This window comes from Salvelinus namaycush, chromosome 20, assembly GCF_016432855.1.
Source record: "Salvelinus namaycush isolate Seneca chromosome 20, SaNama_1.0, whole genome shotgun sequence".
NCBI lineage: Eukaryota > Metazoa > Chordata > Actinopteri > Salmoniformes > Salmonidae > Salvelinus > Salvelinus namaycush.
In genome coordinates, this window is record NC_052326.1 from 30,997,856 (window position 1) to 31,025,085 (window position 27,230).

The 27,230-nt window shown below is 41.7% G+C and overlaps 2 protein-coding genes across 4 annotated transcripts in view; both read right to left on the reverse strand.

The window, feature by feature from the left end:
* Nucleotides 1-5,961, reverse strand: part of LOC120064565 (engulfment and cell motility protein 2) — a 33,076-nt gene extending 27,115 nt beyond the window's left edge. Inside the window, exons 1-2 of the mRNA XM_039015155.1 lie at nucleotides 5,924-5,961; nucleotides 4,461-4,531 (exon numbers count right to left, since the gene is read on the reverse strand). The gene's annotated coding sequence lies outside the window, so the exon portion shown is untranslated. The remainder of the gene's footprint in view (nucleotides 1-4,460; nucleotides 4,532-5,923) is intronic.
* A 239-nt stretch (nucleotides 5,962-6,200) lies between these two features.
* Nucleotides 6,201-27,129, reverse strand: LOC120065227 (ADP-ribosylation factor GTPase-activating protein 1-like). Of its 3 annotated transcripts, XM_039016031.1 has the most exons (13): nucleotides 26,937-27,129; nucleotides 26,552-26,622; nucleotides 24,714-24,823; nucleotides 24,272-24,443; nucleotides 24,007-24,107; nucleotides 16,421-16,507; nucleotides 15,860-15,971; nucleotides 13,748-13,804; nucleotides 13,626-13,658; nucleotides 11,299-11,355; nucleotides 10,805-10,864; nucleotides 10,336-10,403; nucleotides 6,201-10,236 (listed from the first exon to the last, which is right to left on the reverse strand). In XM_039016031.1, exons 2-13 carry the CDS (start codon nucleotides 26,609-26,611, stop codon nucleotides 9,858-9,860), a joined length of 1,296 nt encoding a protein of 431 aa, XP_038871959.1. In that variant the 5' UTR covers nucleotides 26,612-26,622; nucleotides 26,937-27,129; the 3' UTR covers nucleotides 6,201-9,857. The 3 variants fall into 3 exon arrangements, with proteins under 3 accessions (XP_038871959.1, XP_038871960.1, XP_038871961.1); XM_039016032.1 differs by having other exon boundaries at nucleotides 26,552-27,129; XM_039016033.1 differs by lacking the exons at nucleotides 10,805-10,864; nucleotides 11,299-11,355.
* Nucleotides 27,130-27,230: the final 101 nt, after the last annotated feature.

Here is a 27,230-nt window from a genome sequence, read left to right on the forward strand (position 1 = left end):
CCACTTCCGCTACCATGTTACATTATTAGATATGATCCCACTTCCGCTACCATGTTACATTATTAGATATGATCCCACTTCCGCTGCCATGTTACATTATTAGATATGATCCCACTTCCGCTGCCATGCTACATTATTAGATATGACCCCACTTCCGCTGCCATGCTACATTATTAGATATGACCCCACTTCCGCTACCATGCTACATTATTAGATATGATCCCACTTCCGCTACCATGCTACATTATTAGATATGATCCCACTTCCGCTACCAGGCTACATTATTAGATATGATCCCACTTCCGCTACCAGGCTACATTATTAGATATGATCCCACTTCCGCTACCAGGCTACATTATTAGATATGATCCCACTTCCGCTACCAGGCTACATTATTAGATATGATCCCACTTCCGCTACCAGGCTACATTATTAGATATGATCCCACTTCCGCTACCATGTTACATTATTAGATATGATCCCACTTCCGCTACCATGCTACATTATTAGATATGACCCCACTTCCGCTACCATGCTACATTATTAGATATTTCAACGTGACCACATTATGTTGGCATTAACATTTCACAGCTATTTTTACATTTCATAGTTAAATCACTCATTCTGTTGGCCCAAATGTGGCTTAAAACACCAGTTCATGGTATCAAAATGGTTCCTTACTAGTGGCACAAGGTCAGACGAATACCCTTCTCTTCATTGCCAAACAGCAGCATCCATTCAATTTGGTCTCATTACAGGCCGGTTTGTCCTTCCCCACATGACAATACAAGGCTTTTATGAGAGTGAGCTAGGGTAGAAAGATGGGACCAGGACCGCTTTTACGGCTGTAGTGGCTTGACGTAGCATCTATCAGTGTAATTAAATCCTCAGATGTTATACCTGAAGTAGCTAGTAGCTACACACTTTGTTTGCCCTTTAGCTAAGAGCCATTTTAAACAGCCTGATGTATGGTGGTCTGGGCCATCTACGAGGAGACAAGGGCTTTTATGTGGACGTCCTCTAAATATCAGTGGCCAGGGGTTTTTAACATCAAAGCCCTGGACCACCAAGTGGAAAACAGGCTGATACTATGCATATGTAACCTGAACTTAAATTCAGCTGTGTCCCTGACAGAAATAGTCTAGCACTAATACCAGATGACCATTTGACAAAGAAAAACAATGTCTTGCTGTTTAAATACACAATGTTTTGTCTGTCTGTGTTTACTCCACTATACGGTCACATTCTCTGTTGTTGCCGACAGAAACAGAGAAACATTTTCATTCATCAACATTGCATTCAGACGCCTACAGAACCTTTCGAGATGCAGGCACACATGCAGGCACACACATACACGCACAGTATCTGGGGTAGTTATAAACAGCAGGTTTCACATATCCACATCTCTGGCAGGCTCAGCCTCCCACTCAGGAGTCCTAGCACCTGTAAGTGGGCTGGGTTGGTTTACCACAGCTCCCCGATCTATTGCAGATGCAACAGCACCACAGCTCTCCAATCTACTGCAGATGCAACAGCACCCTGATCTACTGCAGATGCAACAGCACCACAGCACTCCAATCTACTGCAGATACAACAGCCCCGAAATATACTGCAGATACAACAGCACCACAGAGCTCAGGTTTACCCCTGCTAGCCTCCCTATTCTAAATCCACAGGGATTCTTTGCTCTGCGCTTGGCTGTCGTCAGGCAGTGCGATGACAGATGAGTGCGCATCAAAGGAGTAGAAATCAGTTCCATTTTACTGGGGAACCACACAACGCATAATCAAGCAGGGCTTTTCACTGCACGGTACAGATGTCGGCACTCTCCGAACCAACACTTTTTGTTGAGTGTTGGGAGGAGAGGAGGAGGTTCTAAAAACTGTTTTGTTTGGGAAATGTCTGTACACTGTCTTTTGCCAAATGCACAATGACTGGAAGGCATCCAAAGACATCAGTGAACAACCCTTCTCCCAGAATTCCCTCTGTCTCCGGGGGCCCCACTCTGGCTGGGAAGCCTGTTGGTGGGTTGTCATGGCCGTGGTTAAAATGTCCCTGTTTGTTTGGCTTGGTTCTCTTGCTGTTTTCTAGACAGTTTAAGAGGAATATTTTCAAAGCAGACACAATCTCTGAGTAATTACAGGTTCTGTGAACTAATAAATTCAAGCACCAGCAAATGCAGTTCAATTCATAAATCATAATCTGTGATTATTATTCTGCAGTAGTTGCCTAATGATCAACTGAAGTGGTCTGTGCAACACTTGTTTACTTTGAGGAAAATGGAATCCCATTCGCAACACCTCTAATAACAAGCTGGGTCCAATTCTATATTGCCTTTGAATAAAGTATTACCTCTGCTCTCATATCTGACAATAATATCCATACATGAGGAGTCTCTCCTAGTTATACAACTCAAGGGGATAGGAGAATTTTGCAAAATGAGAACAAGTCAAACCACAATCAGTGATGAGACTTGCCTTTGAGTGAAGAATGGGGCATTGTGCAACAAAGCCACTCCTAAACAGGCTGTGAAAAAGCTGCAGACAAATACATTGAGTCCAAGACTGGCCGGGGCATGATAGCTCATCAACAGTGTACATTCAGAGACTCTGACTCTACTACACAAAAAGCATATGCTAGTAGTCTATGCTCCACTGCTGTATAAAATTACACAAACATTTTATAAGAACACATCAAAAGTGTTGGGGATTGTTTGAGGGTTTAATTCCTTAAAAAGTTATTTAATATTTTTACATTTCAACTAACATCTTTTTCTTTCCATGCTGTCAATGCATTTGAGGCAAACATCTACAAACACATGAAAACAGACACATAGCACACGTAATTAGGGCCAGGATGATACCAGTATAACTATATTTTTTTCAAAGGCAAAAATGAAGACACCATTCAGACCAAAGTCTTTGGTCCTTTAAAAAAATCAGCTGTAGGCCTATGTCAAATATTGTGTGCTATAGCTTGGATAATAAATGTGACTCTGGATGACAACATAATGTTTGTTTCCAACATTAGGGCTGTTTTCCTAAAGAAGTTAAATCCGCCTTGTGTTTTGTTTCCTTGACACCGGCTCTACATGTAATGGATAAATTAAAGGTAGACTCAGCTAAATGACATTGCCACAAGCAGCAGCGCAGATATTGAGATGAGCGAGATGCAAGACTTCGCTCTCACACAGTCACACACAGTACCTGCGCATGTGCATGGGCACCAAAACGGTGGAAAAGTTGAGCCTCGCACTATAACGGTTTTAGTTTTTTCGGAAATCAACCCACTATGCTGTTTACTTTCTGCATCTATGTAATATCGCTGAGTCTACCTTTAACCTTGCTACACAGGAACTCCTGCCATGATATATGAACTGGGCCACAATGCTGCCATTGTCTGGGGGTATAAATGAGAGAAGTCCATTCCCAGTCTGAAATCACACCCTATTCCCTATGTAGTGCACTACTTTTAACCAGGGCCTATAGGGCTCAGGTCAATAGTAGTGCACTGTATAGGGAATAAGGTGTCATTTGGGACACAGTTGTCCATTCCCAGTCCCAAAGCCATTGACTGCAGCCTCCACAGAGGAACCTCCATGATGACAGTTTGAAGAGCAGCACCAGACCTGTACAAGTGCTACAGTTGCTGTCAGCTCCACTTTGTGAACTGATTTTTAATACCATGAACTGGCAAGAACGGTGTTCATTTTGTCAGTTCACAGAATAGCTCTACAAAAAAAGTCATTAAATGAGGGTCTTTCCAATTCTTGAATCAAATGTAACAAAAGTCAGACCGCTAGATCATAATTGAATTTGAAATGAGGGAAAGAATTAGGAGCCGAGTCAATATTCTACTGGTGAACAATAATGGCATGAAACACAAGTCCAGCATAGTGAGGACACCGTCTGAATACCAACTGTGAATTCCATTAGTTGACAGAGGGCCAAGGGCTACCGACCACAATTGTGTGAAAACCCACTAAGCGCCACTAAGAAACCAGAGTCCATGAAGGACAGGGCTAAGAGGTTGAAAGAGACAGTGTGTGTGTCTAGGTTGGGGGGGGGGGGGGATCTGACAGTCAGTACAAGTCAGGACCTATATGCCTGGGCAATTACAGATAGAATTGAAAACAGATGCCCAGTAAGCCTGAAAGAGAGCCATTCTTAATTTAGCAGGATTTTCCCTCTCCCTATAACAAAGACTATGCAGTCTCAGGCTCAGCAGCCATCTTGTTCAGTATGAATTCACAACAACAAAAAACCCACTGCTGTTCCTTCCTAGAACAACTTTCCCCCACACATTTGAAGAGCAGTCTCAGCCAGGGCTCTTTTTTAATGCTAAAAGGCAAATCTCAACTCTGTGTTGCTAATCACTTAAAACATTTAAATTGGTACATTGTTTCTGTTCTCCTCTGATCCTGGGTCTAATCTTAACGAGAGGTGGCGACCGGACCTCACCTGTTGGCGCGTTGAGTGGGCACCTCACTCGCTCTCGCAGTCTCACAGTTCAGAACATGGCATCAGCTCCCCTGCAAAGCCAGAAGGGAAAATAACCGTCAGAGGGACTGCAGTACAGTCAAATATTCACCCTCTGAGGTTTATGTTGAGCACTCCTGTAAATTTCTTCTTTGAGAAGTTCCCTTCAGTCTTTTCTTGATGTTAATAACCAATCAAATACTGACAACCTGCTTTCATACAGACTTTTAATCTAAAACTGCTTCAGTTACATATCAGATTGGTTTCAATCTCAGAGAACACTTTCTAATTATGTTTGAGTTTTTTGAATTTATTATTTTATAGCCAGGGAGGGATTGTCTTGCATTTCATATTGATGTGGGAATGGAAAAACTGCAAGCTAAAATAAGAATTTCCAACATCATCCTGGCTGAAAATAAGAGACAGTACTACAGCTTCGGAGCTCAGCTACTCTAGCAACCACTGACCTACCTAATCTGGGAAAGGTATGTGAGACTCCAAATAACTGATCCTAAAGACCCCATAGCCCACCTACCTACCACTGCAATACCCGCGTGACAATAGTACAGTAACGTCTTTCATCCTTTGTTTTCAGGACACAATCACATGCATGATCCTGGCTCTTGACATTCTATTATGACAGGTATGTAGGTACCTGATCTAATAGGCTACTGTGTCACAAAATGTCTCCAGCTCGCAGGACAGATACTGAACCTTCTGTAGAATGATGGGGACAGAGTCTCTGTCTCTCACAGATGTCACAAGGCAGCTGGATACATTTGTAACAATGTTATTTATTGCTCTCCACCACCACTGTAGCAGCAACATTGTTACTCAAGACAGACTGAGCTGCAGCCAGGATACATAGTGACAACATTGGCTGTAACTTGATTAATTGGATTGAGCTGGCTTTAAAAGGCATTCCTGCTGTCAACGATATATTTTTAGAAACCATGGCCAGCATGGACAATTGTGAAATAGATATTAGTACCCATTTTATAAACCATGATATCACATACAGTGACCATTCGTAATTAGCTAGCTACGAAGGCAGTGGGCTGCAAATGAGCCGCATCGCGCAAACCATGTAATTCGTTACTAATTTGGGGCGAAGCACCGCGAGCCTGAATTAAATTGTAACCAGTAGTCAATTGAAAACGTTGAATTTGAGGACATTTATATTTACAAACTGGAACCCCCAGCAATTGAATTACATGGAACATGTATTACATTTACAGAACGTATTCGTCTCAAGAGGGAATCACTACACTGAAAAAAAGCCTTCACGCGATATTCCATCAGCGAGCGATTTGTTCCTTCGCAAACATCTTTCAGCAGGCTATTGCCGATGGGCTTATTGGTTTGCAGGCGCGAGAAAGTTATACATTTATCCTAATTGTTTATTTACTGATAGTAAATCGTTCGTTTTAACGGTATTTACTTACCCCATGGCTTGGACCTGATCGCCGCTGTTTGATATTTCCACCAATGGAGCATCTGTGGTAAAATGATACATCACCACGCCTCATAGGCGGGACACAAGGTCTGTGTCCATGGCGCTGAACAAGACTCCCGTCTTTTAAACGCTTAGGTTTTTAAATCAGTGCATGTGCAGCGCAATACATGTAAACACTTAATACAACTCGTAATGTGATTAAATTGACCTCATGACACCATCTTCTAAAAAGATATCCACCATGAGAAAAAAGAAAGTAAAAAACATACATGTATACGTTTTTATTGAGCATACAGACAACAGGTGGTGCACAGAAATACACCCACAACCGGAACTGTTATATATTTATAGAGTACAGTACTATAAGGATCAAGCCTACCGTAATCTTATGGTTTACATTAGAGTTAAGGGCACTGGAGGAAATTATCTTCAATCAATCACCATTATGGAACGCGTGTATAGATAGATAAGTTAGTGGAACTCAAAGAAAACTCGCCAACGCCCAATGCATTTAGAAATATCAATTATGTTTTTAAAAATAATCCTCAACTATTTATTTCTTCAAACCGTAGTTACATTAGGATGCATTAACCATTTAATTTACAATATCGAAAAATAGCAATTTGACTGAACAATGATATCTACAAAATATTGTGGGTTGCAATCTCCAATGTGACAGCCAAAACATGAATAGACAAAGAGCACATATTGTACTTTTGTGAGAAGTTCTTTTAGGCCTATATTTCATACATACCAAATGATCTATAAACAGGATCTAACATTTAACATCTTTTAAAGCACTGGAATTCATTGATTAAAAAAAACAACATTTTGGGACCGTAAGAAGATGCGATTTTCCCTGGTGGAACTAGCATGATCACAACGTTCACCTTCAGGCTGGTTCCACTAGACTGATTAGTCTTAACTGAAAATGTTAAGTCTTCATAAAACTTACAGTACAAAAAAATAAATCAAAGCATAAGAAATATGGAGGCAAACTAAACAGCAGCACCTCGTTTTACTTTAATATTTTATCATACATGCTGTCCAGCTAATAAGGGAGAACACACACTCTTCAAACCAAACTGACAATGGTTTATCAATAGACTGAGGTCAGCTCTTTAAGGCTGGTAACATTAAAATAGAGTGCAGGGGAGATGGAGCACTATTACAGAAGATGCACTACTACACAAACATTGCACAGTTATCCTAGTTTACATCTCCGGTCATTATGTTTTTTTGTTTAGAAAACATGCAACTCTTAACGGATGGTCTTTGTTGCCCTTTTAGCAGAAGCACTTTTCTTTCACACAAGACAATGCATGCCATATCAGCCCATAAACTGTGGTTCCACCAAAAAAAAACAGCCAGGGGAAGGAAATGCCAACAATCTGGTGCAATTAAGAAATAGTAGCCTCGTCATCTTTCTCAGGAGTAGAATAATTATCTAAGCAACGCCTCACTCTCTCACACATACAGGGGTGAAATTGAGGGTTCCACCTCCTTACAATGGGAGACTGCAAACAACTTAAATTAATCTGTTAAAAGTGACCTTGGTAAAGTCACTCAAAACATGTATAACTCGAACAAGGCCATTATTAGGCCTAGCCTACATGGCTGATTTGAGTGAATCTCTGGAACCACATTCTGCACTTCCATGTAAAACATGTGGCTCATTTTAGAAGTCCAGCAAATAGCTTGCTTTCAAATCAGCAGTATTCAACATCACTCCTTGAGAAGTGAATGTTTGTCAGAAATTCACTGCACAAATCCAAATTTTATATCAAACTTTCCTTTAAAGATTACATGAATGGCCTGAGATGTGTTCTTTGCCTGTCGTTTGATTCAACATTTGAGTTCATAAATGTGCATACTTGGAGATCAACAAATTCGGATGCAACACTTACCGAGACTGAAAAGCTCAGCACACTAAGAAAGTGTTGATTTTTAGTGTTAAGAGGACAGACACAACATAGACTAGATCCCACTAAAGGTCAATGAAGTTCATGAAGGTCACAGAAGGTTGCTGTGGTGGTCCCACAGGTTTGGCAGTATTACATACATGCAATGAAGCATAAGTCACCCCAAAAACAAATGTGCCCAGTTCAACACACACAATCATGTTACAGATTAACACACATACTGTACATTAAATGAACACATGATCATTCATATTACAGTTAGCAGATGAGATTAATACGATCAACAACCACCGATTGGGTGGTAGAATAGTACTTTTATACTTTCAATCTCTTTTTAGATAGGGTTGTATATATTTTTCTTTATTTAACTAGGCAAGTCAGTTAAGAACACATTTTTATTTACAATGATGGCCTATATACCAAAATGTACTTCATCACCTGTTCATCATCAAAATAACCAAGTTGTACTGACTCAGTCTTCTCTTAGGGTTTCAATGAAAAGAGGGCTGAGAATGTATAAGATTAAAAAAATATTGTTCAAATAATGTACTTGCATCATATGAATCCAGCAACTACATTTACCAGCAACTACATCCTACCAAGGTTAGTTGCAGTCATAAATTGACACCACGTTGTCTGAAAGTTTTAGTCAACACACACAGCACTGTTGGGGTGCAATCCAGGGATGCTGGCTTTACAAGACAAACACATTACAGCCCAGGTCTTTGTCAACTTCATTATGCATCATGTGGAAACAAAGTGGAAATCCCTGTTTCTCATGGGCCAACCAGTGAGCTCCTCTTACTCTAGACACTCTGGTTCAGAAGGTGACTGCTGCCATCTTTAGTTAGGATGACTTGAACGCCTGAATAGAGCAGGGCTATTCAAACTGGCGGCCCGCGGGCCAGATCCGGCCCATTTATTAATTTAGACTGGCCCTTTGATAAATTCTGAACATTAAAAGATCTAAAATAAAATCCCAGCCAAAATGACAAGCAGTATGGTGGTTGTCTAAAGTGTAGTTTTGGGCATATTTAGCACCTATGTGACATGTTGATCATTTTTTGTTCATATGAATTTGTCTCTAGTGTTTGAACAGTTTAAGCTACAAAATATTATGACCCCATTCCTGAAAGCTACAAACACGTACATGTCTCCTGTTTCCCTCGCTGATGCTCACAGAGACTCGTTAGAAAAGATTGACAAAAACATGCACCTAATGACTGAGGGAAATGAATTAAAAGAATACTTGGCATTATCTTTTTTTTATTTTAATGGTTTTTATTGAGATGCTTAGTTTGATGATTTTCTAATGGCCTAATTGCTTTTAATAGTGGTTTAAATAAATAAAACGGTGAGCAAGCATTGCATCTTTTCTTTTTCAATTATAAAAATAAAAAGTGGTTGCACCTCAACTCACGTTGGTTGGGCACCCTCCACTTCTTTTCTAATTACTTTGGCAACATTTAAATTTGACAAAAATGTCTTTATTGGTGTCTCCTTAGAATAATCACGTGGGAAATATCCAGCCCCCCTGCAATTAACCTTTATTTCTTTACATCTGGCCCTTCTAAGAATATAGTTGAATAGCCCTGCTATAGTCATAAAACCAAAATTGCACCTTGCCTTCTAATATGGAAACTACTTTAAATAGTACATATGATTATGCCCCTGCTCTCACTTTGATTTTTGAACTCCTGCAATTAAAGGTAACTTTATTTACACACATCCAGCAAAATAAAACACTACAGACTGCTTTAAAGTTTGTGAATATTCAGGTATACTCCATATGCATGGAGCTCAATTTACTTTCAATTGATTCTTATTGAGGAATAACATAACACAGAACTGGCATTGAGCGCAGCCCAGGTTAGAGACAGGACTGTGCAACTGTAAAAGTGCCAGGAAAGGAAGGAAAGAAGGCGGTGAAGGAAAAATAGGCAAGGAGGGATAGAGAAAAAGGGAGAAACAGTGCAGGTGAGGAGAGGGAGTGAGAGGCCTCTACCAGTCTGCATTGTCCCAGGTTTCCTCAGCAGGTTTGTCAGGGGCAGCAGCGGGGCTCTTCTTGCCTTTGGTCTCTCTGCCACTGTTGTCCCAGTTGTTGTCCCAGGCCTCCCAGCTGTCCCCAGTGCTGTGTTTGTTGTTGGTTGCCAACTCCGAGCCCCAGTTGTCCCAGCTGTCAGAACTCTTCTTCTCTGTGGCAGAGTTGTCGACGTTGGTCCAACTGTCGCTGCTTGGAGACTTCTTGGGCTTGGAGGAGCTGGTGCTCCCAAAGGTCTCCCAGAAGTCCTGCGCAGGGGCCTGGCCTGGTTCTGGGCCTGAGGAGTTGCCCTGGTAACCCTCAGTGGCATCCATGTTCTGGTAGCTCTCTCCTTCTGACCTGTGGGAGAGGGTTAATCAAATAAAGCCACCCACCTAACTAAGAACATATGGTATGTCACATCTCCAAGCCAAAGTCCATTTGAATATTTGACGTTACCCGTCCTCTGGCTTTCCAGCAAAGAAGTCGCTCATGTCTTTCCAGCCTTTTGCACCAGCGCCCTGGACCTGAGAAGAAGGCACACGTCAAACTCCAAAAAACATCACTAGACATGAAATTATTTTAATAAAAAATTAACTAATGAAATCAAATCATTGACCTCTGTATTCATCACCTTGTCCTTTACTTGAACAACTTAATATAATACAAGTACAGTTCAAATCTACATACTCACCACCAGAATAACAATGGCAGCAAGAAAAATGGGAGATCAAATTGTATTATCTTCAAAATATACAACACACCCAAACCAGTCTCCTTTTCAGGATACGTAATGGGTGTGACAGCACCTGAATATTTAGTCATTCTAAACTTGGGAACATTTCTAATGAATGCCTAGCTTCCCATGACCCTTGCTCAGGAGACTGGTTGTTGGTTTGCAGTGTGGCAGAGGTCTGCCTTCTCCTACCTTGGATGCTAGCCCAGCAATGCTGACGGACATTTCATCTAGCAACTTGCCATCTTTTACCTGGACAAGCCAAATCACCGTTAATGGAAATGGAGACAACTCACAGCATCAAGAGGTGGGCGTGTAAATAAAGACATCACCCACCTAAGCTAGCTCAGGCAGTATTTCTTATTGAGAGTGGTACATATTTTACTGTGAGCAGTGGTTAGGCTTCAATATTTTACTGAGAAGACAATAATGTGGTGATTAGCCTAGTTATAAGGAGAGAGCAGGTGATTTCAGTCTCAGTCAACACCCATTTTAAGCAGCTATGTGGAATGTTTCTACATCAAGCAATTAGCTACTACACATGCACCGTGCACACTATCTAGTCAGTCACCACAGCAGACATTCCGAAGGACACAATGCACATTCAAATTTAAAGCTGGTTCAATTAAGCATATTAGCCTATAGGGACCCACCACCAAATTAACATTAACTTCAAACAATGTTACCTTTTCGTGGGTAGGTTTGATAACATTCTCATTTAATGTCTGTCCTAACTCTGTGGCCTAGTTGGGAGTGAGGGAGAAAATGTGTGAATCAAACGAACAATTCTACATTCACGCCAACACAAGACACTGAGTTTGAGTAGTAGGCAGCTGAGGCAGGCGAGGGAACTGTCATTCCATTGACTAGGACGTTAAACGAGCAGTCAGCACAGCGGATGGACAGCTGACCCTCAAAGGGTACTGAGCAATGGAACTGTCATGCATGGATGGATAACCCTACGGTTGGTGAGTACGAAAGTAATGGTCAGTTTACCCTGCCTTCATGTACATATCTACCTCGTACCCCTGCACATTAATCTGGTACTCCTTGTGTATAGCTTAGTTCTTGTGTACGTTATTCTGCTTATGGAAGCATTTCACGGTAGTCTACACCCCTTGTATTCGGCACGTGACAAATAAAATGTGTTTTGTTTATAATGATGCCATCATGTCTTTCTTTGTAAATGACAGGAATGTTGACACTCCTAGAACAGGTTCTAAACCATTTGGTCTTATGAGCCACCAAAGTTAGTGACCAAGAACTTCATATAAATAAATACATTTAGCACTACAACCTTAAACATTAAGATTATCCATCAACTTAAAAAAAGAAAAAGAAAAAAAAAAGAGACCTGACAATGTTAGTCTGCAGCCAAGCAAAAGCTTACAGTAACAATACAGGTTGGGCTACCTGTATGCATCCACCATTTCACAGGAGTGGGTTTAGAAATGTTTACATAGAATATCAGACAGGACATTGATGACCAGCAAACAAGCTCTGAGTGGGTGGGAATGAATGCATTAATAAAAACAATAAGTAAATGAGATATGCAGGTATCATACGGACAAAGAGCATGCATTTGTTATTGGTTTTACCGGCTCTGGGGGCGGCTTATAGCCCCTTAACTATGTTCCGAGAAAGCGAGGTTAAAGAAGCGTCAAACAGTTCCAACACAGTAAATTCACATATTAAGGTCAGTTATTTCTGTCCAGTTAATTTATGAGCAAAAATACAAGGGAAACGTGTGGGGGGTAAAAAAAATCTGTGTTCCATGAGCTCTGAAGGCTAAACATTTGCATTGCAGTTTCTGCTGCAGAGGGAATAACATATATTAAGGGCATCCATAGAAATAATTAAGTTCTAGAATATAATTATTTTTCTGTGGGTACATTACATGGAATTAGGAGACAGCCTCAACCAATATATCGCTTTGGTTGAATTATGATCAATGAAAATGTCTTATCACTCAAATCAATTACCATAGCTTGGTATTTCCTTAGAGGGGGGCTAGAACTCTCTCTCTTTAGCAGAGCATCATGTTAGTCATTACTTGAGCCATGAGAGAGAATGAGCATATGAATGGTTTCCTTATTCAACAAAAGGGGATTCATACAATCACGTCTTTATCAACATTGTTAAATGGCATCTTAGACTTGTAAGGTTAAAATAGTTTGTTTGAGCTCCCGAGTGGAGTAGTGGTCTAATGGAATGCATCGCAGTGCTAGCTGTGCCACTAGAGATCCTGGTTTGAGTCCAGGCTCTGTGGCAGCCGACCACGACTGGGAGATCCAAGGGGCGGCGCACAATTGGCCCAGTGTCATCCGGGTTAGAGGAGGGTTTGGCTGGCAGCGATGTTCTTGTCCAATCGCACACTAGCGACTCCTGTGGCGGGCCGTGCGCAGTGAACGCTGACAGTCGCCAGGTGTACGGTGTTTCCTCTGACACATTGGTGCGGCTGGCTTCCAGGTTAAGTGGGCATTGTGTCAAGAAGCAGTACGGCTTGGCTGCGTTGTTGTTTCGGAGGATGCGCGGCTCTCGACCTTCGCCTCCCCAGAGTCCGTACGGGAATTGCAGCGGCAGGACAATTGGATACCACGAAATTGGGGTGAAAAAAAGTTTGTATCTACACATCCATGTAAATAGTCTCATCTAAATACACAAGTTTAGAGCACATGTACAGTAAGTTGCAAAATTATGCCAGTAAAAACATTATTCATAACGTTATCTTTGTAGTCAGGGGTTTTTTTTCGGTATAAAAATGGCTTAGGTGGTAGGCGTGGCAAGGGCAATGGGTGTGGTTGCCAACTGAAAACTTTTGGTCCTCTTGGCCAGAGAAAGTTTTGCTGGTTTAAAGCTAATTTCCTGCAATTTTACCATGAGGCTAATTGAAAATTGCGTAACAAATAAAATACTGGGCCCAAAATAAACAATATGCAGGAAAAAACCCTGGTAGTAACTAAAGACAAAACTCATCAGTTACTAATAACGGTTTAACAAAAGGAATTCATACCTTCAGGGTTGCTGAAGTTGCAAGTTTTGCAGTCTGTTTCAGTGAAAAGATGGATAACGCAATTAATAAACAGTAAAATGAAGTTCTGTGACAGGATAACAACTTTCCTTAAAGATACTTACATTATCCTTGGCAACTGCAGCAATTTTGCTAGCTCCGATGGTGAAATTGCTCCAGCCCTATAAAACAAAACATGTCATACGAGTCATCATACCTCCCAAATGGTACTATTACAGCGTTCAAAACTGGGAACTCAGAAATCTAAGACTTCAGTGCGTTCAAGACAACTGGGGGGAGCTCCAACTGGGAAAAACCTTGTTGAACACTCATCCAACTCGGAAACTCAGGGCATCTTCCTAGAGCTCTGACTTTCTGACCTGAAGATCAGAGACACCACGATTTGACATTTGGGGGGACAGAGTTCCCAGTTGTCTTAAAAGCGCCACACACACATACAGTTGAAGTCGGAAGTTTACATACACCTTAGCCAAATACATTTAATCTCATGTTCACAATTCCTGACATTTAATCCAAGTAAAAATTCCCCATCTTTGGTCAGTTAAGATCACCACTTTATTTTAAGAATGTGAAATGTCAGAATAATAGTAGATACTTATTTATTTATTTTCAGCTTTTATTTTATCACATTCCCAGTGGGTCAGAAGTTTACATACACTCAATTAGTATTTGGTAGCGTTGCCTTTAAATTGTTTAACTTGGGTCAAATGTGTCGGGTAGCCTTCCACAAGCTTCCAACAATAAGTTGGGTGAATTTGGGCCCATGCCTCCTGACAGACCTGGTGTTAACTGAGTCAGGTTTGTAGGCCTCCTTGCTCACACATGCGTTTTCCAGTTCTGCCCACAAATTTTCTATAGGATTGAGGTCAGGGCTTTGTGATGGCCACTCCAATACCTTGACTTTGTTGTCCTTAAGCCATTTTGCCACAACTTTGGAAGTATGCTTGGGGTCATTGTCCATTTGGAAGACCCATTTCAGACCAAGCTTTAACTTCCTGACTGATGTCTTGAGAAGTTGATTCAATATATCCACATAATTTTTCTGCCTCATGATGTCATCTATTTTGAGAAGTGCACCAGTCCCTCCTGCAGCAAAGCACCCCCATAACATGATGCGGTCACCACCGTGCTTCATGGTTCGGATGGTGTTCATCATGCAAGCATCCCCCTTTTTCCTCCAAACATAACGATGGTCATTAAGGCCAAACAGTTCTATTTTTGTTTCTTCAGACCAGAGGACATTTCTCCAAAAATTACAATCTTTGACCCCATGTGCAATTGCAAACAGTAGTCTGGCTTTATGGCAATTTTGGAGCAGTTGCTTCTTCCTTGCTGAGCGACCATTCAGGTTATGTCGATATAGGACTAGTTTTACTGTGGATATAGATACTTTTGTACCCGTTTCTTACAGCATATTCACAAGGTCCTTTGCTGTTCTGGGATTGAGTTGCACTTCTCGCACCAAAGTACGCTCATCTCTAGGAGACAGAAAGTGTGTCCTTCCTGAGCGGTATGACGGCTGCGTGGTCCCGTGGTGTTTATACTTGCGTACTGTTGTTTGTACAGATGAACGTGGTGCCTTCAGGCGTTTGGAAATTGCTCCCAAGGATGAACCAGACTTGTGGAGGTCTACAATTTTTTTCTGAGGTCTTGGCTAATTTATTTTGATTTTCCTATGATGTCAAGCAAAGAGGCACTGAGTTTGAAGGTAGGCCTTGAAATACATCCACAGGTACACCTCCAATTGACTCAAATTAGGCTAATTTACATATCAGAAGCTTCTGAAGCCATGACATCATTTTCTGGAATTTTCCAAGCTGTTTAAAGGCACAGTCAACTTGGTGTATGTAAACTTCTGACCCACTGGAATTGTGATATAATTCACTGTAAGTGAAGTATCTGTCTGTAAACAATTGTTGGAAAAATGACTTGTGTCATGCACAAAGTAGACGTCCTTATCGACTTGCCAAAACTATAGTTAGTTAACAAGAAATTTGGTGAGTGGTTGAAAAACAAGTTAATGACTCCAACCTAAGTGTATGTAAACTTCGACTGTACACACACATATACATATACAAATATATATATATACAAATATATATATATATATATATATATACAAATATATATATATATATATATATATACACATACAGAGACCCGTCTACCACAGAGCTATGCAGATTCCCAAATGCTGTGTCGTATTACTGCCGTACCGAATAAATGGAAGATAGCGCGTTGTTCAGGACATCATCCTCCTTCTCTGGAGTCGGCGTATTCCCAAAGCCAACATAGCGGTTCTCCTGATTCCCACTATAACTGCCACCACTACAGGGGAAATTGTAAATGACAAGTCCTCATAGGGTGACCAAAAACATATAATATGCCATTTAGCCAATGCTTTTATGGAAAGCAACTTACAATCATGCATACACATATGGGTGGCCCCAGCAGGAAAGAAAACAATATGGATGAAATTGAGCTTTAAGCAAAATGTTAAAAATGTTGTATTCTGTGGCATCTTCTGTTTTAAGACCCTGTGCTACATTTTGGGTAAGCTTTCACAGATTAAGTCCTTGAAGTTGTTAAGTTTTATAAATTAGGGTTAAGAATACATTACATAAGAGAAAAGCAGATTAAAGTGATCTTTAAACAAAACAAAAATGTTCTCTTTGGCATCTTCCTTCGAATTTTGACCATGTGCTTTATGTGTTCTATAAGAGAAAAGCTGTACAGCTGCCTCAGAGAGGAGTGAGTCATTGATAAGATGTTCTCACCTCTGATAAGAGTTCACATCGTCACTCAACCAGTCCTCAAAGGCCTTGTCTGAAGGTTTGCCCGAGTTCTGCCCCGGGCCCCCTGAGCTACATTGGAAAACAGATTACATAATATTATGAGACTTGATAACATTGGACATTAGTACTTTATAAATATTCAAGTAGTCGAATACTTCAGCTAAATAACACTATTTTCACCTTTATCGATAGGGCTGGGCGATATGACCAAAAAAATCTAACTTATGGGCAATTCACAATATATATAGAGATTTTTTTTTAAATGTTATCTAAATAAGCTTTGTTGTACAATTAAAAAGGTCAAATACACTGCATTTCAAACAACCAGCAATAATCTCATGAATTCAGGTCACGTGAAATTAGGCTAAATAAGCCCCACTAATAATTGTATTATTTTATAAAAATAGTTTAACCTGCTTTTCTTGCAATAATCACTGATCTGGCTTTCAATCTATGAAAATGTCCCCCCAAAAAATACTAATGTAACCAGAACCATACATAATGCACATTCACTAATAATGACCCTTCTTGTAGCAGTAACTATAGAAAATTAACACAGGTCTCAAACAATCTCTCAAGGGCAAACTGGCGTGCTCGTGAGTAGCAGCTATTCTTTACATTTCAAGTGTAGTCAACTTGGATCTATTTGCTTGCTAACAACGCAGAACAGTTATGAACACACTTCTGTTCATCTCCAATGGTTTGAACTACTGGTTTGAACAGCATGCTAGCCTGTCCACTTTGTTCAGATGTTGAAATCAAGTGGCCTACTTTAGAGTTTCCGATTCCTTATATAAAACTTATGCTTATTCCACATTTATACCGCGCTTGACAAACTGTGCATACATTTTTCAGAATGAATGTTCATTGATACTCCTGTTTAAGTAGCATCTTATTTGCATGCAATTTGAGTAGTTGAGACAATTTAAAAAAGGGTATCGTTAGAAAGGATAACTTCTCTATTACAGTAAAATAATGTCTCAATGTGTATTGGTGTCCATATGACCCATTCTGTTGGACCAAACCAAACCTTTCAGCAACATAATCTTATTCAAATCTGTTCATATACACATCGCCAGGAAGATTCACTTATTTAAACATTCTGACAAGCAACCACTTAGATTTAATTTTCACATATTCATATTTGTAATTTTCACATTCATAAATTCGTAGAATGTTTGGGAATTACGTATATTAAGGCATTTGTGAAATTTCTATAGTAATATAGTGAGAAAGCAGCCGTGCGTTTGGACAATTAATAGACACTGGAGTAAATAAAACCGAATAAAAACATTGTCTTGCCCAGGACCGGAGTCTACACAGACCGGTGTGCTATAGCCAATCAGAGCTACAGTAGGCCTATATACAAACAAGCCATTTGCCACAGGGTCCTGCCATCATTCACTTTGAACTGGACTGTGTTTACAGGCAGTTGCAACAGCGTGACTTTAGATCATTACAACGCAGTCGCCAAAAGACACCAGAATGGATTTCTGCAAATAAGTAAACACCATGGGAGTCCTCTTATATTTGGAAACTTTACAGTCCTATTGATCAAACCACTATGAAAAAAGGTAGGCTCTCTATCCATCAGTTATATACATCAACAACAAGATCAACAACTAATGCTAGCCAGAGCAAGATGAGCTAAAATCTAACGACGGAACACTAGATAAACCCTCAAACTTTCAGCTAGTTGGCCTTCAATTTAACTGATAAATGGGGAATTGTCACCTTGGCATTGGCAGGCAAGCTGCAGAATGACACAGACAAGACATGACACGCAGAGCTCTGACAAAGTGGGAAGCATGAACAAAGGAAAGCATTAGCAGAATCTAACTCTTGGACTTAGTTGCTGTGAAAGCTACCGTCCCGGGATCCTGCCAGATTCCATGTAGAGAGAGACACGGAAACTCAGCTAGTTCGGCAGTCTCAAATGGAGGCCGCTATTGAACGTTTAATGCTGCAGGAGCTGTGTTTACTTTGCTTTATTCCGGTACAATGTGGACCGCCTGGACTTTCAATGTAGCTTGCAGAAGCCTAAAGGGGCAAAGTGGCTACTCTTAGCAAACAAGTAGCGAACCTACACTAGCTACTGTTGGGTGTACTGGAGGACCAGGGTTGGGAAACACTGATCTAGAGCATTCTTGACTAACTATTACTTTTTTGGACTATGTTTACTGACACCGGTCAAATTCAGCAGGTGTTGCTTGTTTGCAAATTCATAAGTTCAGTCACTCACCCACTCCTCCAATGGCATGACATCCTCCTAGCAGCTAGCTAACATTAGGCTGTGTTTTGAGCTTACTTCATACATTTTATTTAACCAGGTAGGCAAGTTGAGAACAAGTTCTCATTTACAATTGCGACCTGGCCAAGATAAAGCAAAGCAGTTCGACACATACAACAACAGCGTTACACATGGAGTAAAACAAACATACAGTCAATAATACAGTAGAAAAATAAGTCTATATACAATGTGAGCAAATGAGGTGAGATAAAGGAGGTAAAGGCAAAAAAAGGCCAATGGTGGGGAAGTAAATACAATATAGCAAGTAAAACACTGGAATGGTAGATTTGCAGTGGAAGAATGTGCAAAGTAGAAATAATGGGGTGCAAAGGAGCAAAATAAATAAATACAGTAGGGGAAGAGGTAGGTTTTTGGGCTAAATTATAGTTTGGGCTATGTACAGGTGCAGTAATCTGTGAGCTGCTCTGACAGCTGGTGCTTAAAGCTAGTGAGGGAGATAAGTGTTTCCAGCTTCAGAGATTTTTGTAGTTCGTTCCAGTCATTGGCAGCAGAGAACTGGAAGGAGAGGTGGCCAATGGAGGAATTGGCTTTGGGGGTGACCAGAGATATACCTGCTGGAGCGTGTGCTACAGGTGGGTGCTGCTATGGTGACCAGCGAGCTGAGATAAGGGGGGACTTTACCTAGCAGGGTCTTGTAGATGCCCTGGAGCCAGTGGGTTTGGCGACAAGTATGAAGCGAGGGCCAGCCAACGAGAGCATACAGGTCGCAGTGGTGGGTAGTATATGGGGCTTTGGTGACAAAACAGATGGCACTGTGATGGACTGCATCCAATTTATTGAGTAGGGTATTGGAGGCTATTTTGTAAATGACATCGCCGAAGTCGAGGATCGGTAGGATGGTCAGTTTTACGAGGGTATGTTTGGCAGCATGAGTGAAGGATGCTTTGTTGCGAAATAGGAAGCCAATTCTAGATTTAACTTTGGATTGGAGATGTTTGATGTGAGTCTGGAAGGAGAGTTTACAGTCTAGCCAGACACCTAGGTATTTGTAGCTGTCCACATATTCTAAGTCAGAACCGTACAGAGTAGTGATGCTGGACGGGCGGGCAGGTAGCGATCGGTTGAATAGCATGCATTTAAGAGCAGTTGGAGGCCCCGGAAGGAGAGTTGTATGGCATTGAAGCTCGTCTGGAGGGTTGTTAACACAGTGTCCTAAGAAGGGCCAGAAGTATACAGAATGGTGTCAGAGAAGTAGTTGGTGAACCAGGCGAGGCAATCATTTGAGAAACCAAGGCTATCGAGTCTGCCGATGAGGATGTGGTGATTGACAGAGTCGAAAGCCTTGGCCAGGTCAATGAATACGGCTGCACAGTATTGTTTCTTATCGATGGCGTTTAAGATATCGCTTAGGACCTTGAGCGTGGCTGAGGTGCACCCCTGACCAGCTCTGAAACCAGATTGCATAGCGGAGAAGGTGCGGTGGGATTCGAAATGGTCGGTAATCTGTTTGTTGACTTGGCTTTCGAAGACCTTAGAAAGGCAGGGTAGGATAGATATAGGTCTGTAGCAGTTTGGGTCAAGAGTGTCCCCCCCTTTGAAGAGGGGGATGACCGCAGCTGCTTTCCAATCTTTGGGAATCTCAGACGACACGAAAGAGAGGTTGAACAGGCTAGTAATAGGGGTTGCAACAATTTCGGCAGATAGTTTTAGAAAGGGTCCAGATTGTCTAGCCCAGCTGATTTGTAGGGGTCCAGATTTTGCAGCTCTTTCAGAACATCAGCTGACTGGATTTGGGAGAAGGAGAAATGGGGAAGGCTTGGGCGGGTTGCTGTGGGGGGTGCAGTGCTGTTGACCGGGGTAGATATGCTAGCCTATTAGCCACGTTATGACTGACTTGATCATTTCCCTTGCTAGTTTGATTGTATTGACATTCCCAGCCTTAGTTACATTTGTCCGTTTTTGTCCAGAATAGAGTCATTGAAACAGTGCATCCTGAATAGAGGCAGCAAACAATGTACCAGTCAAATTTGATGGACTAACTCCACAACAATGCTTAAACCACATGACTGTCAGGGCCTGGCTCCCCAATGGGTGGACCTCTGTCCACCCAGACCCATCCATGTCTACGACCCTGGTGCAAACAGTGCACATCACAAATAACCACTTCGGACTAAACTTTTTCAGTACCTGGTTTGCATACCCATTGCCTTAGCATTTACTGGTAGATAAAATTGAAATGGTAGAAAAAATTTACTGGTAGATAAAATTTTCTACCCTACCGACTACCGAAGTCATTCTGTGAACTGCTCCATGCAAAAACCAGTTGCCTGCAGATGATATTCTGCTGCAACTAGGCTGTGTACGGCGCGCATCTGAATATATTTCACGTGCTTTGCGATTGTGTAGGGTACTTTACGCATGATTTCTCGATTGTACTACAACCTCCACAACACTACTTTGATACGCATCAATAGGGATTAAGTACTAAGTATACGCAATACCCACTGAAGGAGGAGAACACTACCTGCCCCAATGTAGAGTTCCAACTAAACATTTTGGTGGAGGAATAATGGTCTGCGGCTGTTTTCCGCTCCAGCCAACACTTGGCATTGCACATGGTGATTTTAGGCTTGTGCGTGGCTGCTCAGCCATGGAAACCCATTTCATGAAGCTCCCAACGAACAGTTCTTGTCCTGACGTTGCTTCAAGAGGCAGTTCGGAATTTGGTAGTGAGTGATGCAACCGAGGACTGATTTTTACACGCTGCGTGCTTCAGCACTCGGCAGTCCCATTCTGTGAACTTGTGTGGCCTACCACTTCGCAGCTGAGCTGTTGTTGCTCCTAGACATTTCCACTTCAATAACAGCACTTAGTTGACCGGGACAGCTCTAGCAGGGCAGAAATTTGACAAAATGACTTGTTGAAAAAGTGGTTGAAAAAGTGGCATCCTATAACAGTGCCACTGATCTCTTCAGTACGGGCCTGTCTACTGACAATGTTTGTCAATGGAGATTGCATGGCTGTGTGCTCGATTTTTGCATGAAAACGAATCATTACTGTTGACCGATCATCGACGAAGGGTTGTAGACTTCGGCTACCGACAGACTTGCCTCAAAACATTGTCTGAACAACCGAAAAAACCCTTACCGAAGTCCAAAACGTCATAAAATACTGAGAAAAATATATACATGCAACATGTGTAGGTCCCATGTTTCATGAGCTGAAATAAGATCCTAGAAATATTCCATATGCACAAAAAGCGTATTTCTCTCAAATTGTGCACAAATTTGTTTACATGCCTGTTGGTGAGCATTTCTCCTTTGCCAAGATAATCCATCCACCTGGCATGTGTGGCATATCAAGAAGCTGATTGAACAGCATGATCATTACACAGGTGACCCTTGTGCTGGGGACAATAGGCATCTAAAAAAAGGTGCAGTTGTCACAACACAATGCCACAGATGTCTCAAGTTGAGGGAGCACACAATTGGCATGCTGACTGCAGGAAAGTACACCAGAGCTGTTGCCAGAGAATGTAATGATAATTTCTTTACCATAAGCCGCCTACGTCATTTTAGAGAATGTGGCAGTACATCCAACCAGCCTCACAGCTGCAGACCACGTGTAAACACGCCACCCCAGGACCTCCACATCCGGCTTCTCCCCTGCGGGATGGTCTAAGACGAGCCACCCTGACATCTGATGAAACTGGGTTTGCACAACCAAAGAATGTCTGCACAAACTGTAAGAAACGGTCTAAGGGAAGCTCATCTACATGCTCGTCGTCCTCACCAGGGTCTTGACCCAGTTCGGCGTCATAACCGACTTGTGGGCAAAAACTCACCTTCCATGGCCACTGGCACACTGGAGAAGTGTGCTCTTCACGGTTGAATCCCGGTTTCAATTGTACCGGGTAGATAGTGTGTATGGCGTCGTGTGGGAGAGCGGTTTGCTGAGGTCAACGTTGTGAACACAGTGCCCCATGTTTGCGGTGGGGTTATGGTATGGGCAGGTATAAGCTACAGACAACGAACACAAATGCATTTTATTGATGGCAATTTGAATGCAGAGATACCGTGACGAGATCCTGAGGGCCATTGTCGTGCCCTTCATCCACCGCATGTTTGTTAATTTTTATTAGGATCCACATTAGCTAACGCCGTAACATCAGCTAATCTTCCTGGGGTCCAATAGATATGTTTCAGCATGATTAATGCACAGCCCCATGTTGCAAGGATCTATACACAATTCCTGGAAGTTGAAAATGTCCCAGTTCTGCCATGGCCTGCATACTCGTCAGACATGTCACCCATTGAGTATGTTTGGGATGCTCTGGATCGACGTGTACGACAGCGTGTTTCAGTTCCTGCCAAAATCCAGCAACTTCACACAGCTATTGAACAGGAGTGAGACAACATTCCACGATCAACTATGTGAAGGAGGTGTCGTGCTGCACAAGGTGGTCACACTAGATACTGACTGGTTCTGATCCACGCCACTACTGTTTTTTAGGTATCTGTGACCAACAGATGCATATCTGTATTCCCAGTCATGTGAAATTCATAGAATAGGGCCTAATAAATGTATTTCAATTGTCCGATTTCCTTATATGAACTGTAACTCAGTAGAATCTTTGAAATTGTAGCGTTTATGTTTAGTGTATATGCACAAACCCTTCCAAATTGTTTTGGCTGGGAAGCATGCGAACGCCATTAAGCAACAGCCCACTCATCTTGCACACATGCAGGTTATGCACGCAAACCGACACACATTCTGATCCTGGCTGATGTGTTGATTTTTATTTGATTGATCAAATATTTAAAAACAGTGCTTAAATAAATTACATTAACAGAAATTAAATGAATTTCCAGGACTTTTCCTAAACATTACAGATGTGATAATTTTTCTAAACTTTTCCAGGCCTGGAAAACATTTTTAAATTCTATGACTTTTCCAGGATTTTCATGACCATACAAACCCTGGAGGTTTCACTCACCAAAAATATGTCCAATGCATTTCTATGGGCTTATTTTGGACTTAGGCTTGTCTCCTACCTTCCCGCCTTTGGGACAACGACTCCCATTGTTAGGGCGGAGACATGAACAGCTTGTCATTATATTCAGATCTCTGGCGTAAATGGGAAAGTGCACACAGCACAGAAGGAGCGAAGTAGACAAAACCAAAAAGACATCATGAGAACAAGCAGAAAAACAGTCAGAAAAATGAAATACAAAAAACCTTGATTCTTCCAATAGAGGCATTTGGAATATCGCACAAAAACATGAATTAATTAAAAATATCACCCAGCCCTACTTACCGATGAGACGACGAAAGTCCTGTCTTGGGCTGAGGTGGAGTCCAGTCCTTGGCAGAGGAAGTTTCAATAGACCACTCCTTCCCTTCTGCAATGGTTACAACCTGTCAATGGAATACAGAGGAATTGAATTCAGTGAGTGAGACCATTCAATATGTCCAGTCTGATATTAGCATTGGAAATCCATAAATGGACATCTGGAGTGTCCCCAGCAACTGTGCTGCGCATGATCATTAAATTATGACTCATGAGAGTGAGGCTTCCTCACCTTGTCCCTGAAAAGTGCAGCAGCTCTGCTGTTATATTTGTCCTGCATAGTCCAAGTGGCATCATAATCATCTTGGAGTTCCAGAAACATACGGAACTTTCCGTTCCCTCCCGCCTTCATCTTCTCCAGCTCAATGTCCTTCCACTTGTCCATGGTAACAGAGCGCACAAAGCTACAGTATAGAGATCACATCAAGGGTTCAATACTTCCAAACACACTGACTAACAGTCAGGAAAGAAGAAATGTGGATAGCTTCTGGCTATAGTGGGTTAACAAAGCACATAACTGCTAATCATTATCTTAGAAGAGCATGGCTAAAAGCAATAAACAATTAATCTAGGATAAGAGAGGAATTTGACATTCATGCACATGCCTCTGCTGGCAAGCATAAATCCCAACACAATCAGCAAAATTGTCATTTTGGAACTTTGAAGTTACTCACCTAAGGTGCACTCCCAAGCCTCTGTGTTTGCCAGAACACTCCAGACAAATCCAGATCCCATAGGTAACACTAACCCACTGAGGGTTGAAGCCCCCACACTCAAAGCAAAGCTGAGAAAAGGAGGGGGAAATGTTGTCTAACCATTTGATGTCATTGTTGACAGTGAAAAAGTATATGTGGACACTGGACAGTTATCACATTGACTATATCAGCAGAGATTGTTCAGCCCTCGCTACTGTTTTAACTCCAGTGTCCATATAAAACCTTAGCTAGTTCACCCTAGGCCCTGCCCTGAGCAATCAAGCAATCAAGTCGTGACTAAAGTGTGAGTCGTGACGCATGCTTCCCAGTCAAAACAGTTGACTGGGTGTTTTTAATGTCTAATACACTCACGGTAAATGCAAAATAATTTCAATTCAAATTGCGTCGCCAGTCAATCAGTAATGTCCTACCTTCATCCACAGCTCATCCGCTAAGTATTCAGACCTTGACCGTTTCCACATTTTGTTACGTTACAGCCTTATTCTAAAATTGATTAAATTGTTTTTTCCCCCCATCAATCTACACACAATACCCCATACTGACAAAGCAAAAACTGTTTTTTATAAATTATCACATTTACTTAAGTATTCAGACCCTTTAATCAGTACTTTTTTTAAGCACCTTTTCCAGCGATTAGAGCCTCGATTCTTCTTGGGTATGACGCTACAAGCTTGGCACACCTGTATTTGGGGAGTTTCTCCCACTCTTCTCTGCAGATCCTCTCAAGCTGGATGGGGAGTATCGCTGCAGAGCTATTTTCAGCTATTGTCTCCCAGTCCCTGCCGCTGAAAAACATCCCCACAGCATGATGCTGCCACCAACATGCTTCACCGTAGGGATGGTGCCAGGTTTCCTCCAGACGTGACGCTTGGCATTCAGACCAAATAGTTCAATCTTGCTTTCATCAGACCAGAGAATCTTGTTTCTCATGGTTAGAGTCCTTTAGGTGCCTTTTGGCAAATTCCAAGCAGGCTGTCATTTGGCTTTTATTGAGGAGAGGCTTCTGTCTGGCCACTACCATAAAAACCTGATTGGTGGAGTGCTGCAGAGATGGTTGTCCTTCTGGAAGGTTCTCCCATCTCCACAGAGGAACTCTGGAGCTTATTCAAAGTGACCATTGGGTCTTGGTCACCTCCCTGACCAAGGCCCTTCTCCCCCAATTGCTCAGTTTGGCCGGGCGGCCAGCTCTAGGAAGACTCTTGGTGATTTCAAACTTCTTCCATTTAGGAATGATGGAGACCACTGTGTTCTTGGGGACTTTCAACGCTGCTGGTACTGTTCCCCAGATCTGCGCCTCGACAACAATCCTGTCTCGCACATTCTACGGTCAATTCCTTCGACCTCATGTCTTGGTTTTTGCTCTGACATGCACTGTCGTCTGTGGGACCTTATATAGACAGGCGTATGGATTTCTAATCAATTAAATTTACCACAGGTGGACTCCAAGCAAGTTGTAGTAACATGAAGGATGATCAAAGGAAACAGGATGCACCTTAGCTCAATTTCGAGTCTCATAGCAAAGGGTCTGAATACTAATGTAAATACGTTTTTCCAAATTTTTTATTACAAATTAGCAAAACATTCTAAAAACCTCTTTCTGCTTTGTCACCATGTGGTATTGTGTGTAGATTGCTGAGGATGTTTAATTTATTCAATCAATTTTAGAATAAGGCTTTAACATATCAAAATGTGGAAAAAGTCAAGAGGTCTGAATACTTTCTGAAGGCACTCCATCTTTGGTTATACTGCTCAAACAGCAAGCGAATGTCGTTAGCTATCCAACAGTAGTTACTCACGTTGTTTTCCTCCTGAGTTCTCACTTCCTTCAAAACTCTTCTAGTCCTTGGGCTTGCCATTTTGACTGACACTGAAAGAGAGTAATCATTAGCAATCTTACAAAGAAATCACGTCCCATTTACCTCTTATCAACGAGCCATCAATGCACCACTAGCTAGCGGCTAATTTAGGCAGCCTTGGAGAGACTTTGAAAGACATAGGTAGCTATCTAGCTAAATAATCAACACTATTCGGAAAAAAATGAAAATACGAACTGACAGCAACTACCAAGCTGAATGGCATTCAATAGTCTATGTATGATATATTGTGTATCTGGAGCTAGCTAGCCGTATAGATAACGCCGGTAGCCAACTGGCTGATGTTAGCTACTGCTAGTCTCTTTACCAGGCCGGGTAATGTAGAAAGCGTCTTGCTTGCTTAGTTCGATATTACTTTTTGCTAAAGATGTGGAGTTAAAATGTATGGAAAATATGTGTCCGCTCAAATTAAATCCATTGAGAAGAGCTACGAATGCTAGCTGATGTCAAACACCGGTCGCCATGTTGAAAACTAGCTAGGCAATGGCAGATGTGCCTACGTTGGCATTGCAATGCATTATGGGAAAAGCGTCACTCTTCTTCTTCTTCTTCTTCTATCGTATATTGGCGATCGCAGATTTTAATGAGCATTCCGCCACCT